Source organism: Chrysochloris asiatica, unplaced genomic scaffold, assembly GCF_000296735.1.
Source record: "Chrysochloris asiatica unplaced genomic scaffold, ChrAsi1.0 scaffold00116, whole genome shotgun sequence".
Lineage (NCBI taxonomy): Eukaryota > Metazoa > Chordata > Mammalia > Afrosoricida > Chrysochloridae > Chrysochloris > Chrysochloris asiatica.
The window spans coordinates 2,218,324-2,237,464 of NW_006408634.1; the positions used below are offsets into that span (position 1 = coordinate 2,218,324).

General features: G+C 42.5%; 1 protein-coding gene across 1 annotated transcript in view; it reads right to left on the reverse strand.

Moving 5' to 3' along the window:
- The window catches only part of FCAR (Fc fragment of IgA, receptor for), a 28,149-nt gene extending 25,924 nt beyond the window's left edge, over positions 1-2,225 (reverse strand). Inside the window, exons 1-2 of the mRNA XM_006868304.1 lie at positions 2,192-2,225; positions 1,388-1,423 (exon numbers count right to left, since the gene is read on the reverse strand). Coding sequence (XP_006868366.1) covers positions 1,388-1,423; positions 2,192-2,225 — 70 coding nt within the window. The remainder of the gene's footprint in view (positions 1-1,387; positions 1,424-2,191) is intronic.
- Between the last annotated feature and the right edge of the window lie 16,916 nt (positions 2,226-19,141).

Sequence of the window (19,141 nt, forward strand, 5' to 3'; positions counted from 1 at the left end):
TATATATATATCCCAAATGTGTCAAGTTTGGGAAACTTGATATATCTTCGGGATATCTAGCTAGCTAGCTAGTCTCTATCCATTTATATAAACTTGCACAATCAGGTACCTGTATTAGAAAGAAAACTGAAATATTTTTCCCTTAAAATGAGTGATAGGAAAGTGGTAAACCTGTTCCCTGTCAAAGGTAGAAAATTTACAAGACCCAGAAAAACAAGGCAGTCCCATCAAGCTAAGGCTGTCACAAATGTCTCAAAATTATCATTAGTCAATTCCAGTGCCTGGTGACTCCATGTGCATCAGAATGGGACTGTGTTCCACAGAATTGTCAGTGGCTGAGTTTTCAGAAGTAGAATTCCTGTCTCAGGACTTTGCGTAAACACCAGCCTTATGTTTAGCAACCTATCCCTTAATTATTTATGCTTGCTTGGGACTCATTTTCTTTATGTAGATAGATAGATAGATAGATAGATAGATAGATAGAGACAGAGATAGATATGGATAGCCTGCTACTGGTTCTGTTTCTTTGGAGAGCCCTGAACAGATTCAGTGGGTTTCTCTGAAGGTTGACTACTTAAGAGTTTTGAGAGGAAGATAACGTATTTGAATCTTAAAAACACAAAAAATCCAGACTGTATGGTTTAGAAGGAAGTAGGTGAGCCGGTGGATGTATAGTTCACTCCTCTTGTTGAGAAGTGCCATCCAGTCGGATCCGACTCATAGCAACCCTGTAAAGGGTTTCTGAGTAGCAGCTGGTGGGCTTGAACTGCTGACCCTACAGTGCCACACCAGTAGCTGAGGTGGAAAAATTACTCTGGTAGCGTAGTGGTTATGAATCGGGCTGCTAACCTCAGGGTCAGCAGTTCGTAACTACCAGCTGTTCTGTGGGAGACAGATGAGGCTTTCTACTCCTGTAAAGATTTATAGCCTCAGAAACCCTGTGCAGGGTCACTATGGGTCGGAACCGACTCGGCGGCACTTAACAGCAGCAACGACCTCGGAATTAGGCAGTGTCCCTTTAAATAAATTGAAATGCACGGACGGGAAAACTGGATGTGAGAAAGAGCAATTCTATATAGGGCTGGATATTGGGTGATCAGGAGATGCCTCCTGACTGTCCTAAACCTGACTTTTGTGACATTCAGTAAAGTAGAGGTCTCAGACCGAACAACAGGCTAATGGAGACGGTGCTTGCCAATTCAGGTCTGTGCACGATGCCTGTGAGGTGTGAGGGGTGTCAATATGCTATGCAAAGTTGGTAAGGGGAACTCGGATAATTAGGATGGGCAACAGACTAGGAATTCACTTGAGCTAGACTGTCCCTCAAGTCCTGTTAACCCAGAGCTGAGCGTCTAAGAGGCTTCTAAGAGCTTTAGGAAACACTTACCTTCCTGTGCCGGAATCCTCTGTCCCAGACAGAGCACTGGATAAGAGAGAAATTAGTGAAAATTAATCCTCTTGTTTCTAATCTCAACCACAGACGATCCAAATAATGACGTGTTGTTTTTAGTTGGCGATTAGTTGATTCTGACTCTTGGAGACCCTATGTGTGCAGAGCAGGACCACTCCTGAAGGTTGTCTTGGCTTTTCGGGAGCAGACTGTCCAGCAAGTCTTCCAGTGTGTCCCTAAGTGAGTTTGAACTGCTAACCTACAGCCAGTATGAGAGTATTTCACCTTAACAGTAATTAACAACAACAGTAACAATGATGACACCAGAGACACCATAATGATGACACATGGGCTTTGAAAGTCTCTTCTTTATAACTAACTCTCAGTTGTCTAATCTTATAACAAACCATTCCAAATAACGACATACACGGGGAAAAAGTGATTTTTTCTTCATCAACAAACACAACTTTGAGGGTCACCCTTTGGCTTCTTTTTCTAGTAAGATACTGCCCCTCGATAGGAATGCTGAAACCACCATGGCTCCCCAGGAAATCTTCCACAGACTGAATACAGACAGCGGAACCCCAATCCAGAAAGCTAAATTGGACTTGGGAAGAGACAGGGAGGGGTACCCGAGATCTACGAAAGAGTCATTTCTCCACTAAGAAAGTCAGATCTCCTTGACAACCAGCAAAAGCACTCAGTCCCCCTGTTAAGAGAGACCTTGACTAGTTTGGGATTCCATCATCTGCCCCTCTAATCCTGTCATCCACTTCAATCCACTTTTGTTTCAAGACTCACCGAGGCAGAGGAGGCTGGTGACTTTGGGGACCATGATGCTGACGTGCTCTTCTCTTGATACACATGTGTAGTGAGACGGTCTCTAACAACACAGGAAGATCTCAGACAAGCGTAAGAACTGAGCCTCTCATCATAGAATTTCTACATCTATTGCCCAATAAGAAACAGGAATCTATTTCTTCATAGACAACTTAGTTCCGGATCACTCCTGAGTGGAGTCCAAGAAGAGATCTGTCTTCCTGTTCATGTCTCAAATCAGAACAGAGTGTTTTCCTTAAACCAGTATCTAATGGAGATCAATTTTTCATCTTTGGGTCAGATAACACCTCCAAATGGGACGGAATATAGAAGAGATGCCATACAGAGATTGTCTTCATTGTATTAGCAATCAAAAGTCACGTGGCCTTGCCTGTTCTCACCCCCAGAGTCCTCTCTTGGGTTTGTGGGTAATTGTATTCAGTGTGATGTGATCACACAGGGAGTATACAGTTACAGAAGAAGCTATCTCAACGCCAGAATGCAGAGGAATGTTCTCAAGAGTTAGTTACTATCTCTAAAGAGAGAACCAGGGGTCCTGGTGTGGTGCTGTAGGATAAGCACTGGATTGTTAACTTCAAGATCGGCTGTTCAAACCCACCAGCGATCTTCAGAAACTCTACATGTGGTCGCTGTGGGTCAGAACACTCATAGAAGAAGCAGTCAAGAAATCAAGCGACATGTTGCATTGGGTAAATCTGTTGCACGAGACCTCTTTCAAATGTTGAACAAAGATATCAGCTTGAGGACTACGGTGCATCTGACTCAAACTATGGCATTTTCAATAACCTCATATGCATATGAAAGTTCATCAGTGAATAAGGAAGCCTTGATGCACTTGAGTTATGGTGTTGGAGGAGAGTATTAAAAGTGCCCACGGGTGCCAAAAGAACCAACAGATCTGTGTTGGAAGAAGTACAGCCAGAGTGCTCCCTGGAAGCCAGGATGACCAGACTTTGTCTCTTATACTTCGGACATATTATCAAGGGGGACCAGTCACTGGAGAAGGATAGATCATGTTTGGTAAAACGGAGGGTTGGGAAAAAAGAGGAAGACCCCCAACAAGATGGATTGGCACAGTGGCAGCAGCAATGGACTCAGATAGAGTAACGATTGTGAGGTTGGGGCAGAGTTTCGGGTAGCCTTCGTTCCGTTGTTGCTATGTGTCGGTGCCAACTCGATGGCACCTAAAAACAACAGTGGATTCGAACTCTATACAGGGTCACTATAAGTTAAAACTGACTCAATGACACTTTAACAACAAAAAGAAAAACTTGCAATAGTTTTTTTTTGGTTGTGGTCTCCTGTTATTACTAATTCTTCAAGTATGTTGGGAAATCCAAATATTTCAAATCAAACTTTCAACTCACCCCCTCGTTTTCATTGTAATCCATCACTCCTCCTGTCTTCCAACACCCTGTGTATTTTGAATTCCGGAGAGCTCTCTTGTCTTTTGGAAGATAATTCAGCTCCCACATTTTGGGTATATTTAAGTTCAGCTTTCTTTCACCCTATTTCTTCAATTTTCACATATTACTTTCAGTCATCTGGAAATTCAGATATGAAGGTTGAATAAAATTGATTGCAATTAAATGTATGTGTGTGTTGATTTATAACTTACGTATTTATTCTTTTGTGCTCATTTGAATGGAGATGGGGTATTATTATGGATGGAATTGTTGAATCCAATCCATAACAGTGTGTTGAAGTCCTAACCCCTATTACCCTATAAATGTGACTTGTTTAGAAATAAGCTCTTTCAAATTGCACCAGTTAAGTGAACATGAATATACAGTGGTGTAACATTGGCCCTAATCCGATATGACTGGTGTTGTAATAAAACAAGATACAGAGAGAGACTCACAATGGGAAGATGGCCAAGTGACAGCAGAGGAAGAGATGGAGTTAATGTTGCATTACAGCCTAAGAAACACCTGGGGCTACCAGAAGTTGAAGATGCAAGAAAGGATTTTCCTCTAGAACCTCTGAAGAGTGATGGAGCCCTAAATTCAGACTTGGATTGTCCAGAACTGTAAGAGAATACACTTCTGTTATTTTAAGGCACACATTTTGTAGCACTTTGTTATAGAATCCTGAGGAAACTCATCAAGGAGGAGAAAGGGGGAAAAATCCACATGACTGGACTCTTAGTGAGGTGTTTTAGTTAACAGCCCACTCACGGCTTAATCCAGTTCTCTGCCAGGATGCCTGGTGAATAGAGGAATGATGGGAAATTCACGATTAGAGAAGTAGAGTGGGCTGATTGAAATGCTTTCTTGCTTAAAAGCAATGTGGTTTTCTAGGGAAAAGTGATATTTACTTGAGTTTGGGAAACCTAACAAGACAGGGTACTTCCTTGGGTTAGCTAACCACAGCCTTCGGAGTAACCTTTTGTTTTCCTCTTTTGTGAAGCAGGAACTGTAAGGAAAGTGGCTTTTCTCCCCCCCACATATGTATTTTTGACGATTTCACGTTCTTTGCTTGCTAACCACAGAGAGACGGAGACTCTGGAAGAGATGAATTGGCTGCAACAACAGATTCAAGTAGCAGCCACCATCAGTATAGCGCAGATCCAGGTAATGTTTTCCTCTGTTGGATCCTGAGGTTGCTATGAGTCATAGCTGACTCGACGGCACCAAACAACAACGTGTTCTTCTCTCTTGAACATATTTTGCTCTGTTAACTTCAATTTCATTAGATTCTGTCCCCTTTTGAGGTCATATAAACAATAGCGAAATTCAAATTTTTGGTCTGAATTTAGGGATATCCAAAAAACTCCTAGACCTCTAAGTCCAGCCCCAAATTCTAGCCAGTTGTTCGGTTGTTTGCCGCTGAGTCGGTTCTGACTCATAGCAACTGTGTATAGGATTTCCAATGAGCGGACGGTGAGTTTGAACCGCCAACCTTGTGGTTCAAACCAACCTTGCAGTCCTGTGCTTTATCCCACAGTACCACGCCAGGTGTCTAAATTCTAGCCTAGAGTCGGCAAACTTTTTCTGTTATGGATCAGATAGTAAATATTTTAGCATATAATCTCTGTTTCAACTACTGAATTTTATCACTGTGCGTAGTAAAAACAGTAAAAAAAAAAAAAAAAATGAATGAGCATGGCTGTGTTTCAATACAACTTTATTTCCAAAAATGCTTGGGGGGGCCAGATATTGCCTGCAGACTGTGGGGTGCTGACCTCATCCTCTAGACTGCAGACTTATTTATGTAATACTTCCTACTTATGATTACTTGTGTAACAAAGTAGTATTTCTATGTGCTCTTTGAAAGGAGCTGTTGTCTTTGAAAGGAGCTCTCGTAGCATAGTGGTTACGAATCGGTCTGTTAACCGCAAGGTCAGCAGTTCGAAACTACCAGCCGTTCCACGGGAGAAAGATGAGACTTTCTGCTCCCGTAAACATTGTTGTCTTTGAAGTAAGCCGTTAGATGTGGATATGTTTGTAGGCTTGGTAAGAATAAGAGTCAGATATTCATGAGGGCTGCCTTTAAACCATGACAATAACAACCAATGGTTGCTGTGGAGTTGGTTCTGACTCATGGCGGCCCCTATATATCGGAGTAGAACTGCACTTCATAGGATTGTCATTGATCATGATCTTTGGAAGTAGCTCTTCAGGCCTTTCGTCCAAGGCACTTCAGGATGGATTTGAACTGCCAACCTTTAAGATTAGTTAGTAGTCAAGTGCTTAACCATTTGTGCCACTGGTGTCAACTGGACTGACTTTAGCTCCCTCTTTATACCATCAGAGATTCTTCTATTGTCTGCTCTGATATTTCTTAATCCAACAAAGGAAAATATGACGAGGCAGTCTTGGCCAAGTAACTTCCCCTTACATAAATTACATTATTTGAAGAAGAGTACCTAAGTGTTCTCCTTAAACAAACAAAAAACAACTCTTGTACTTCTTAGAATGTCTCCCTAAATCAACAATTGAAAGACTTCATGACTTAATAAAATATACCCACCACCACAATATATATATAAAGGCGCTCTGGTAGCGTAGTGGTTACAAATCAGGATGTGAACCTTAAGGCCAGCAGTTTGAAACTACCAGCTGCTCCATGGGAGAAAGATGAGGCGTTCTGCTCCCGTAAAGATTTACAGCCTCGAAAACCCTGTACAGGGTCGCTATGGGTCAGAACCGAATCGACGGCACTTAACAACAACAACAACAATCAATATATAAGTTTCCTCTTCTATATATTTTATAGGCATTATGGCATGGCGGTGCTTCAAACCTACCAAGCCGCTCCTTGGAAACCTATATAGGATCACTATGAGTTGGCACCATCTCGAAGGCACTTAACAACAACAACAACAATTGGATGCAATAATTTTAAAAAATCGTCCAATTAATATTGTAATATTGAGAAAAGAGCCATCAACATTAGGGGAAAAAAAGGTGAAGATGCCTCATCAGTAATAGATTCAAACTGATATTAAAATTGTTGCTGTGAGTGCCTTTGAGTTGGTTCTGACTCATAGTGACCCTGCAGAGGGTTTCCAAGGACCTGCTGGTGAGTTTGAACCACCGAGCTTTTGGTTCAAACCAACATTGTGGTCCAGTGCTTATCCCACTTCCCCACAGCAGTTCTTCATCTGACTAGTTTCGATGACTTGTTCCCGGATGTTACCTGCTGCTGCAGCATGTGCACCGGAAGCAGGTGGCTGTAAAGAACAGAAAGTTGTATTCATGCAGTTCTGGAGGCTAAATATCCGATTCAGAGTCGCAACCAAGTTGATTACTTCCTGTTGGTAGCGGTGGCATTCCTTGGCTTGTAGAAGAGCTTCATACGACATCCTATCTCCCCACCTTCCCATCCCTTGTCCCATCTGTGTCTGTTCAGAAGTGATTAGGTTTAGGATCTACCCTACACGGGTCTGACCATATTAACATAACAAAAGCACGCCCCCTTTTCTAAACAGAATCATGTTTACAGGTACAGCGGTTAGGATTTCAACACATAGCTTATAAAATACTACTCAGTACGCAGGGAGCACGGTGGCTCTGAAGGATAAGTACTGGACTGCTAACCAGAAGGTTGGTGGTTGGAGTCCACCAGCTGCTCTATGGAGAGAAAGATGAGACTTTCTGCTCCCATAAAGAGTTACAGCCTCGGAAACCCTTTAGAAGGTTGCTATGAGTCAGAACTGACTTGGTGGCACTTAACAAAAACAACATTAAACCCGTAATATTGAAGTATAATGAAAACTTCCTGGAGAGTCATTGGTGGTCTTTGGTGGTGGTAGTTATGTGCATGGAGCTGGTTCTGACTCGTAGCGACCCTGTGTAGGGTTTCCAAGGAGCAGCTGGTGGGTTTGACCTGCTGATCTTATGGTTCACAGTCTAGTGGGTATCCTACGGAACATATCAGGAGTCTAACACTTTCCTTGTTGTTGTTGTTGTCAGGTGCCATCGAGTCGGAACCGACTCATAGCGACCCCATGCACAGCAGAACGAAACAATGCTTGATCCTGGGCCAACCTCATCACCGCTGCCACCCCCGAGTCCATCAATGATGCCACCTGGCCGATCCATCTCGTTGGGGGTCTTCCTCTTTTTCTCTGACCCTCCACCCTACCCAGCATGACATCCTTCTCCAACGATTGTTTCCTCCGGACTACATGTCCAAAGTAGGAGAGATGAAGCTTAGCCATCCTGGCCTCCAAGGAGCACTCTGGCTGCACTTCTTCCAAAACAGATCTATTGGTTCTTTTGGCAGTCCATGGCACCCTCAGTATTCTCCTCCAACACCACAACTCAAAGGCATCAATTCTTCTACAATCCTCCTTATTCACTGTCCAGCTTTCGCATCCATATGAGGCTATTGAAAACACAATGGCCTGGGTCAGGCGCACCCTAGTCCTCAAGCTGACATCTCTGCTCTTCAACACTTTAAAAAGTTCCTGTGCAGCAGATTTGCCCAGTGCAATACGTCGTCTGATCTCTTGACTGCTACTTCCGCGAGTGTTGATAGTTGATCCAAGAAGAATGAAGTCCTTGACAACTTCAATCTTTTCTCCCTTGATAAGAATGTTGTTTATTGGTCCAGTGGTGAGGATTTTTGTTTTCTTGACATTGAGATGTAATCCATATCGAAGGCTGTGCTCTTTAATCTTCATAAGTAAATGTTTCAAGTCCTCTTCACTTTCAGCGATCAAGGTTGTATCATCTGCATATCACAGGTTGTTAATGAGTCTTCCTCCAATCCTGATGCCACGTTTTTCTTCATAGAACCCAGCTTCTCGTATTATTTGCTCAGCATACAGGTTGAATAGAGTCTAATATTGTTATTGTTGTTGTTAAGTGCCCTTGAGTCCGTTCCAACTCATATTGACCCTGTCTAGGGTTTCCAAGGAGCAACTGGTGGGCTTGAACCGCCCACCTTGTGGTTCAAACCGACCTTTTGGTCCAGTGCATTATCCTGCAACGCCACAGCACACCGGGGTTCCAATATTTTCCTAGTAAAGAATAAATGGACGCATGGCTTGAACGAGTGAACGTTTCCTTCTAACAAAACCAGCCTTTGTCATTGTGAAAATCATATGCTATATGTTCTGGGGGACCCAATACATGGCCGGCTGATTCTGTTGCAATAATGACAAACATTATACCCCACACTTGTTGTTAGTTGCCATTGTGTCGGTTCTGACTCACGGCGCCCTCAAATGTGCAGAGAAGAAAGCTCCATGAAGTTTTCTAAGCTGCCACTTTCAGCAGTGGACTAACAGGTCTGTCTCCCAAGGTGCCTGTGGGTCAGTTAGAACCACTAACCTTTCGGCTAGTAGTCAAGTGCCACCAGGGACTCAGTTCCCTAGACTAGAGTTTCTCAACCTTAGCACAGTTGACATCTAGAGTCACAGAATTGTTCTCTGTGGTGGGAAAACCTTAGAAACTTTAGCAGCATACTTAGCCTCTGGACTCCTGGTGTGGCGCTGTAGGATCAGCACTGGACTGCTAACCACAAGGTTGGTAGTTCGAACCCACTAGCTGCTCCTTGGAAACCCTATACAGGGTCATTATGAGTAACGTTGACTCAATAGCACTTAACAATTACAACAACTAACCTCTACCCTCAGATGCCAGTAGCAACGTCGCCAAACATTACCCAAAGCTGCCCCTAGTTGAGAAACTCTGCCTTACTGTGTTGACATGTTCAGGTTGGAGAACTGGACCTTGTTTTGAAACCTCACTGAGCTGTGTTCACATGTAGTATCCCAACCAGAGTCCTTCCTTGAGCTTTCAGTTCCTATAGGACACTCACTTCACTAAGGGTATCAGAGTAGATCAGCCCAGTAAGATCTCTCGAGCACAATTCTCTGTACACATAGCCAAGGCTTTACTTTAAACTGTTACTTCCTGGGAGCTCGACAACTAGGCCCCCTTGCATAATTAAGCCCAGACATCCCATTTTTCCATCTCACTTGCCTTGTTGTTGTTGTTGTTAGGTACCGGGGAGTCGGTTCTGACTCACAGTGACCCTGTATAGGGTTTCCGAGGCTGTAAATCTTTACAGGAGTAGAAAGCCTCATCTTTCTGCTGCGGAACAGCTGGTAGTTTCAAACTGCTGACCCTGAGGTTAGCAGCCTGATTTGTAACCACTACGCTATACCAGAGCTCCTTCACTTGCCTTGAGGAAGCCTTTCATCTCTCTACCAAGAAGAGAGGCACTGCCATTGGGAGAAGGACTCGTCTTCTTCTGACACTTCGTTGTTGCTGTTTTGTGTATCATCGAGTCACTTCAGACACACAATTACCCTAGAGGACAGAGTAGAAACTGCACACGAGCCTTCCCTAAGCTCTAGTCTTGATAGGGATCAATCACCAAGTCTTTTCTCCTACTGATGGGCTCCAACTGATAACTTTTTGGTTAGCAACTGAGCACTTAGCCATTGTACTACAAGGGATTTTCAGAAACACTAACCTCTATCTACATTATAGGGTGAAGGAAGTTGGGGTCCCTGGGTGGCACAAAAGAGTAAGCACTCAATGACTAGCCCAAACACTGTTGATCTGAACCTACCCAGGTCTGACACTCTGCTTCTGAAAGATCACAGCCTTAAACGCCCTCTGCACACATGGGGTCACCCGAGATAGAATTTATTTTATGACAACTGATAGCAGCGAAGGAAGTTGCATGGAAATGTAACCCCCCTCCTAAATCCTTGCCTGACCTCTGCACCCAAGCTGAAACCTTGCACTCAAAAAGCCGTATCTAAGTCTGTGGTGGAAGAAGTGCAGCCAGAGCGCTCCTTAGAGGCCAGGATGGCCACACTTCGTCTCTCATACTTTGAACATATTGTCAGAAGGGATCAGCCGCTGCAGAAGGGTATCATGTTTGGTAAGGTGGAGGGTCAGAGGAAAAGAGGAAGACCCCCAATGAGATGGAATGGCTAAGTGGCAGCATCAATGGGCTCAAGTGTGGCAACAATTGTGAGGTTGGCCCAGGACTAGGCAGTGTTTCGTTCTGTTGGGCATAAGGTCGCTATGAGTCAGTACCGACTCAATGGCACCTAACAACAACAACAAGTAGGAGTTGTGGGAAAGCTCGATGCTCACATTGAACCCCAGCCACCAGGTCCTTGTCTCTGGGACATTCTGACCTAAAATTCCAGGGAACACCATCATGTCTCTCCTTCCCTTCATTTCTCTTCCAGACCTCACTAAGACATATTGTGATTATTTTCTTTGCTGAGCTACTGCTCATCTGTGTAGACAGAAACCAGTAGGACAGACTTACACCCCAGATGTGGCATGTCAGCCCCCAGCACCTCTTTACCAGCCCATCACCACAGAGGAAACTGTACAATTGTCTCTTTCCCATTGCATAACTGGCATTCCCATCATGCGAGCTGAATGAAAGTAACAGACTTGCTAGAAAATTTTTGAGCTAAACACCAAAATATTCCTTAAAACTCATGAATGGACAAATCCTTCACATTCATAATGGGATCTTTGTCCATAGGGGGTGGGGTGGTGCAGTGGATAGAAAATGGACTCGGTGTCCTCTACTTTGCACCCCAAAGAAGTCAACAGTACCACCATGCTACGTGACATTTAATCTCTTACCACTTGTCCTATTATGCAAATGAAGATAATGAGCTCTAATAGGCTTTTGTGCAAAGATTCAGCAAGGAAATATATGTAAACCACACTCCACAGAACTTACAAGTCTGAATTTCTGACCTTGTTGCAAATGAATCTAGCGTTTTTGTTGCTGTCCATAGCTATGGTAATTTTGATGCTAATGCCACATCTAAAAATATCTCTGTACCTACATTTTAGTAAAGTTGAGGGTCAGCAAAAAAGTGCAAGACCCCGGTGATCATTAAGGTTTTGTGTCAACTCGACTGGGCCAGGATTCCCTTTGGTTTGGCAGTTGAGATGTGGTTATCCTTGTGGTGAGATCTGATACAGGCAGAGTTAACAGTATGATGATTGGCTATGAGCAGCCAATCAATTAAAAGGCTGTTCCTTGGGGGTGTGGCCTGCTCCCAATATAATGGACACACAGGAAAAGTTTGGTTTCTTTTCCACTGGATCTGGGTCTCACATCTGGATTGTCCTCCAACTTCCAGTTCTTTGAACCTGAGCCAGTGGCCTGCTCTAGTGTGTGTTTTCCTGTCAGGTTCACCTGTTGATCTTGATTCACCGGGCTCAGACTTGGGACTCCTGGTTGACTATCTGCCACTGGTACTGTCTGCCAATCTTGGCTCACCTGACCCAGACTTAGGACTCCTGTCTGCGTGTCTGCCTCAGCTGACCTGGACTTGGGACTCTCCACTGTCTACAATTGTGAGCCATTTCCTTGATATAATCTTCGCTTTATATATATGTAAGTTTCACTGGTTTTGCTTCTCTAGAGAACACAGTCTAAGACAACCCCCAATTAAATGGATTGACACAATGGGCTCAACTGTAGCAACACGTGTGAGGATGGTGCAGGACCAGACAGTGTTTCATTCTGCTGTCCATGGGGTCGCTATGAGTCAGAACTGATTCAACGGCACTCACACCATAGTTTTAGAGAGGCTCTTAAACTCTGATGTCATAATTTTGTTCTTTCAGAATCCATCCATATCTACCCATCTCTACTTGATTTCCTTGTCCCTTGTCTCAGATACAGGGCTGAGAGATTATGAAGGAAATTATTTATCCACCTATAAATGGATCTAACCTTTATTTGTCCACCTAGAAATGGATCTAACCTTTATTTATCCACCTAGAAATGGATCTAACCTTTATTTATCCACCTAGAAATGGATCTAACCTTTATTTGTCCACCTATTAATGGATCTAACCTTTGTTTGTCCACCTGAAAATGGATCTAACCTTTATACCTAAAAGTGATCGAGAACAAACAAAACTTTGATCCCACAGTGATCCATGACATATCCTTCCTCTAGTCTTCCTCTTCCACTCTTACTCCGGGTCTTCTTCTTTCCATCTATATGACAGATTAAGCATCTTTCCCCATTACAGTTGATAACTACCATCAAAACCTAGAGTGAGACGCTGTGAGTGAAGAGCATTCCTAATGGCGCTCTGTAAACTCTTGTTTTGGGTTTGGGCTTAAACTATAATACTGGATTCTGGAAAAAGTATTTACTCTTTCATGGGTTCTTTTATTTCCAAATAACTTTGTAATTTTTTCCACTTTGGGTCATAAGAGAATGAGCAGCATTAAAGAACTGAAAGGAAGAAGTACTCTCTCTTACATATTTTCAGTGAGTGTTGAACATCTGTAATTCAGCATTCTCAGGTCTAGATACCTACCAAAAAAAGATGAATCTCAAACATGCAGGTATATATAGATATAGATATAGATATAGATATATAGATAGAACATATATGTATGCATATGTGAATATACCAGAATATTTACTGCAAGACTGAATAAATTTTTTAGAATGTAGTGTCCAGCAAGAGATGGTTAGTTTCATTATGATGCAAAATTGCAGTGGGTTACCCAGGAAGTCACTCAATATTGTGGAAGCATATTTAATGGAGTTCATAAGTGGGAATTGTACTACAGAGAAAGGGAGAAAGAGGGAGGAAGTGATGGAGACAGAGGCAGAACAAGAGAAAGAGAAGGAGAGGAAGAAGTGATGAGTAGCAAAACTTGACAAAGAGTATTTGGGAAAACCACATGCTGATTCTCTCATGGCATAGATGCAAATATGTAAGGAAAAGATTTTAGCAAATAATATCTAGCAATATGTGAAAATGATACTGCAACACAAACGAATAGGACTTCTTTCAGGAATGTAAGGCTGGCTTAATGTTCAAACAGCAATTTGTTTTACTCTACAGTATAGGACTAATGAGTAAAATGACATAACAATCTCAATAACTGCACTATAAGAACCTGATACAATCCAACATCATTCATAATTCAGATCAAATTCCTAGTCAATTGGGAATAAAAAGCTAACATACATAGATAACACTCCCTAGTTTTTCTTGCTGGTGTCTCCCAGTAGACTGAGGTGCACAAGAATAGAGATGTTTCTCACTAATGTTTGCTTCAAAGGCTTATAAACCATAGTGTGTCTCTCTCTAAAGACTTGTTTGAAGAACGAATCTACTGAGTAAATTTATCATTATTTGTAGAATCACATCGGTAGTATATCAGAGGAAGTAGGCCAATTACGAATGGATGAATGCTTGAATGATTTTGTTAACAATACTAGAAATACCAAGATAATCATTACAGTATGATTTAATAGTTGGGGGCTTTCTAAGGGACCATGAAATGTTAGAGATGAACCCTAGAGATCTCCAGATTCCAGCTGTTCTTAGCTCAGCACTGATAGGCTGGGTTTGAGAAGGAGGGACAGTGTCCATGGAAGAACTCCTCTTGATCTCTTTGTATGTGTTCAGGGGCTAGGACTCATGACTTGATCTGGGAGTCGTGTTGAGTGAGTTCCATATACACAGTGGAATCAGTTATGGGGTCATCAGATCTCTGTGAAGCGGGAATGATGGTTTTCTGTTTGAGAATCTGATAATTCAACTCTGAGTACATCACTTCTTGTGAGACGTCTGCTTCTGGATCCTGAGAAGAGGTAAATGGTGAGTGGGGTGTGAGAAATAGGAAGACCACATTGAAGAGGGTGGGTTGAAGAGGACCTACCTCCGGAGTCACCATTCTGTTCACCTCAGGCTCTCTGTTCAACACAGCAGCATCTGTCGAGGACAGAACGTATGAGAAGAGACTTCTGGGTCCTCATTTCATAGATACAGATACCAATACACAAAGAAATACAGTGGATGGATGTCTGGGGCTATTCAGCTTCCCAAGGGAAGAGTGAGAAATTCACTCTATAAAGATATTTAAAAGTCCATCCCATTAAAAGCTACAACTTTCCTTCTGATCAATTCTCTCTCCTACTTTCTTCATCACATGACTTCATCTCTCAGATCAGTTTCTGTACTGGAAGTGAGAACAATATGGTGGAGAATTCTACAGTGGCCTGTGAGCAGAGGGAAGGGGCCAATGCATGGGCACTCTCTCTGGAAATCTGTTCAGTGTTTCCTACAGATATTAGCCTCCAAATGAAGAACTCACTCCTCTGCACTCCCACCCCAACTCCTTGCTCTGCTAAGCTGACACTGGTCTATTCTTTCTGAGACTTACTCTTTGTGGTAGAGTAGAAAATGAAGATGATGATGAGGATGATGACCAGTGAGAGACCAATCAGAATGTGCCATTGTCTGGGGCTACCTGGAGGAAGATGTGATCCGATAATAAGCAAATCATAGTAGCTCTTCATTTATTGATGGCCTACCGTGTACCTGATAATGACACACATTATCTCTCCTTCCAACAGCACTCCTGAATTAAGCAAATGGAATTCTCTATAAAGAGAAAAGAAAAAAAAAAAAAAAAGTGAAGCGAAGTCCAAAAGACGTAAAGCAAGTTGTTTTAGGTCACAAAGACAGAAAAAAATGAAGAAAAGTGTTAGAGATTGCATTATGACCCTTCAAAAGGTGTGTCGAATTATCCAACTAAAAACATGGTTTCTTGCTAACCGGGGCCAAATTTTGGTACTGGTCAGCCCAGTTTTGCCAAGCCCCAACAAATAAGCTTTTCCCTGGACCCATATTCACACACAGACATATGCACACAGAGAACTCTGCAAGCCAAAAATCTTCGAATGATGGGATACTTCAGTCTCTTACTGTGGGAATGAAGGGCACCTCAAGTTGCTTATTCTTTGTCTTTGAGCCTGCTTTAAAAAACAAGATGGCAACTACAGCCTCTATTCATCAGCATTCCTCCTACATTCCACGTCCTTCGCTTGGGTACCCATAGCCTTTGACAAGTTCATCAGCCTTCTCGCACAGAGTCGAATCCTCCACTGGAAGGAAGAATGGCAGTGGACATTCAAACAGCCGTCCTAACAGCATCAGTGATTCTAAGAGCATACTCAGGGTTCCAAAGAAATGGGTAACCCCAGAACACTCAAGATTCTTCCATTGTTTCCAAAGACTTTGAATTGGTGAACAGTCTGTGGAGCAGCAGCAAAGTTCCTTGGCAATGTTTCCACTTGAATGTTTCACCTCTGCTGCTACAGTTAACTTCCAAAGACCTTGAGGGACTCAGAAGTCTCTAGAAGAGATGTCGAGACTTGGCAGAACAGGAGAATAGACACAGACAGACATAGATAGAGGGAAACAGTCCCGTGATGCTAGAGTTCTGCAAGACCAGGAATACTTGGGGCTGCCACAGTCTTAGACAGACAAGCAAGGATCTTGCCCTGTGGCCGTTGGAGATTACATGGCCTTGACAACATGCTGAATTTGGATTTAGAGCGTCTTTAAAGGAAAACTGTGTGAAGAAGGCAATCTACTTCCCCAACTATTGCTGAACATCTTTGATGTTCATCTTGTTTTCTATTTATGGTAGGCAGAAGACTACCCCCTCAAAATCTGTCTATTTCCTAATTCCTGGAACCTCTGACTAGGTTATATGACACGGTAAAAGAGAATTTACACAGCAAATGAAATGAAGCTTGCTAACCAGTTGATGTTAAAATAAGGTGAGTATTCTAGGTTATTGCATCCCCAATGTAATCACCAAAGGCCTTAAAAGAGAAAGAGAGAGGCAGAAGAGAGGCAGAGACAGAGATGTGATTATGGAAGTAGTCCGACTAATGAAATATAAGAAAGACTTGATCCATCATCACTGAGTTTGAATGCAAAGGAAAAGGACCATGAGCCAAGGGATGTAAGCTAGCCCCCCAAAACTAGAAAAAGCAAGAAAATGGGTCCTCCCCTAGAGCCTCTGGAAAGAACACAGCTCTGCCACACTTTGACTTTTGCCCAGTGAGATTTGTTTTGGACTTTGGACCTATAAAAATGTAAGATGATGATAATCATAACTGTTAGGATTGATTTAAAACCAGAAAAGGTGCATAACAGGGTTGTATCCTTTCATTATACTTATTCCGTCTGTATGCTGAGCAAAGAATCGGAGAAGCTGAACTATATGAAGGAGAATGCTACATCAGAATTGGAGAAATACTCATTAACAACCTGCTATGTGCACTAGGCAAATCTGCTACACAAGACCTTTTTAAAGCATTGAAGAACAAAGATGTCAGCTTGAAGACTAAGGTGCGCCTGACCCAAGCCATGGTATTTTTAATAACCTCATATAGATGTGAAAGCTGGACAGTGAATAAAGAAGACCATAGAAGAATTGATGCATTTGAGTCATGGTGTTGGAGGAGAATATTGAAAGTGCCATGGGCTGCCCATAGAACCAATAGATCCATTTTGGAAGAAGTACAGCCAGAGTACTTCTTGGAGGCCAAGATGGCCAAACTTTGTCTCTCATACTTCGGACATATTGTCAGGAGGGAACAGTCGCTGGAGAAGGATGTCATGTTTGGTAAGGTGGAGGGTCAGAGAAAAAGAGGAAGACCCCCAACGTGATGGATTGGCCAAGTGGCAGCATCGATGGACTCAAGCGTGGCAACAGTAGTGAGGTTGGCCCAGGATCGGACAGTGTTTCGTTCTGCTGTGCATAAGGTCACTATGGGTCGGTACTGACTCAATGGCACCTAACAACAACAAATATGCAGATGACACAACTTTGCTTGCTGAAAAAGAAGAGGACTTGAAGCACTTATTGATGAAGATCAAAGACTTCAATGTGAATCATCTCAACAAAAAGAAAACAAGCGTCCTCACAGCTGAACCACTAAGCAACATCATGACAAGCTGAATAAAGATGTCAGTTGTTGATGTTTTCATTTTACTTGGATCCACATCAACGCCCGTGGAAGCAACACTCAAACATCATGTTGTATTGAGTAAATCTGCAGCAAAAGACCTCTTTAAAGTGTTAGTGTTAAAAAGCCAATATATCACTTTAAGGACAAAGGTGTACTTGACCCAAGCGATGGTATGTTTAGTCACTTTATAAGCATGTGGAACTGAAGAAGGAATAAGAAAGACTGAAGAATTGATGCATTGGAATTATAGTGTTGGTGAAGAATATGGAAATATACATCAAGGTCCATCAGAAGAATGAACAAATGATCTTGTAAGTGTAGACAGAACGCTCCTTTGATGGTAAGGCATCATCCCATATACTTTGGACATGTTGTCATGAGGAACGAATCCTTGGAAAAGGACATCGTGCTTAGCAAAATAGCCTACTCACATCAGTGACTCATGGAGAAAGAGGCTCCCATTAGACCTAGGCGAATGAGCTAATTCCATTGTTAGGGTATTTTCAAATTTCAGCAGAGGAATAGCCTAAAATTTAGTCTGCATATAAGAGAGGATGCTTCATCAAAGCCAGATTGAGGAGCGCTGCTAACATCCATTCCCGTTCACACCATTTTCATCCAGTTTCTTTCCCTTCTCCTAATTTTGTGAAATGTGATCAGGGGAATCTTCTCTTAGTTACTTACTTGTTTTGACTGTCTTCTTGTGTGCTATGGGGTAGACATTTCTGAGAAACCCATTGATCTTGCCTCATCTGGGCTTTTGTGTTTGAGATATTCTTAATATTTTCTTGTAAATATTTTGTGATATTTTAATTGTAGTAAAATAGAGCACAATGTCATTTCCTATTACAAGCAGGCTTGTGAGAAGAAAATGTACAATTCTTTGATTAAAAGTATTTCTCACTGACCTCAACTTTGAGTGTTTCATGGAAGACATAAATAAATGTTCCATACCAGGAAAAGAAAAAAAAAGAGAGGAAGGCCTTCAATGAGATGAGTTGGCTCCACACTGAGTTCAAACATAACGGTGACGGTGAGGAGGGTGCAGGACCAGACAGTATTTCATTCTGCTCCACAGAAGGTTTATGTGAGTCAGAACCAACTCAGTGGTGCCTAACAACAACATAATTGTACTAAGTTATTACGGCAGCAAGAGCAAATGAATGCATTATTGAATCATCTGCACATGACACACACAGTGCTTGAATGAATAAATGAATGAAGGAATCGTGTAGTCTGATGAACTCTCATTGCCACTGAGTTAATTTCAACAGACGAACACTGTGTTCTATCTTACTGGTTCTGTCTGTGGTCAGTTCCAATCCTGTATAGAGTTTCCTGTATAGCGTTTCCAAGGAGCAGCTGGTGGGTTTGAAACACTGACCATGCGGTTAGCAGCCACACCAGGCTCTTATTCTCCTGAGTACAGTAAGGTTAAATCCTGAAGGCCAGGAAATTGTTCCCCAGCAAATGGAATGTCTATAGGAACCACTCCCTCCAACCCAAACCCTCCCTTTCTTTCCTTCTCCTAATCCCCCCATGATTCTCTTCCTCAGACAGAAATGGGAACAGAGTAAGCACTTTCCCATTACTCCTGGGAAAGAGGGTCAAGTTTATTTGATCCCTCCTCTCTTGGATGAGAGCTCAGTCACCAAACA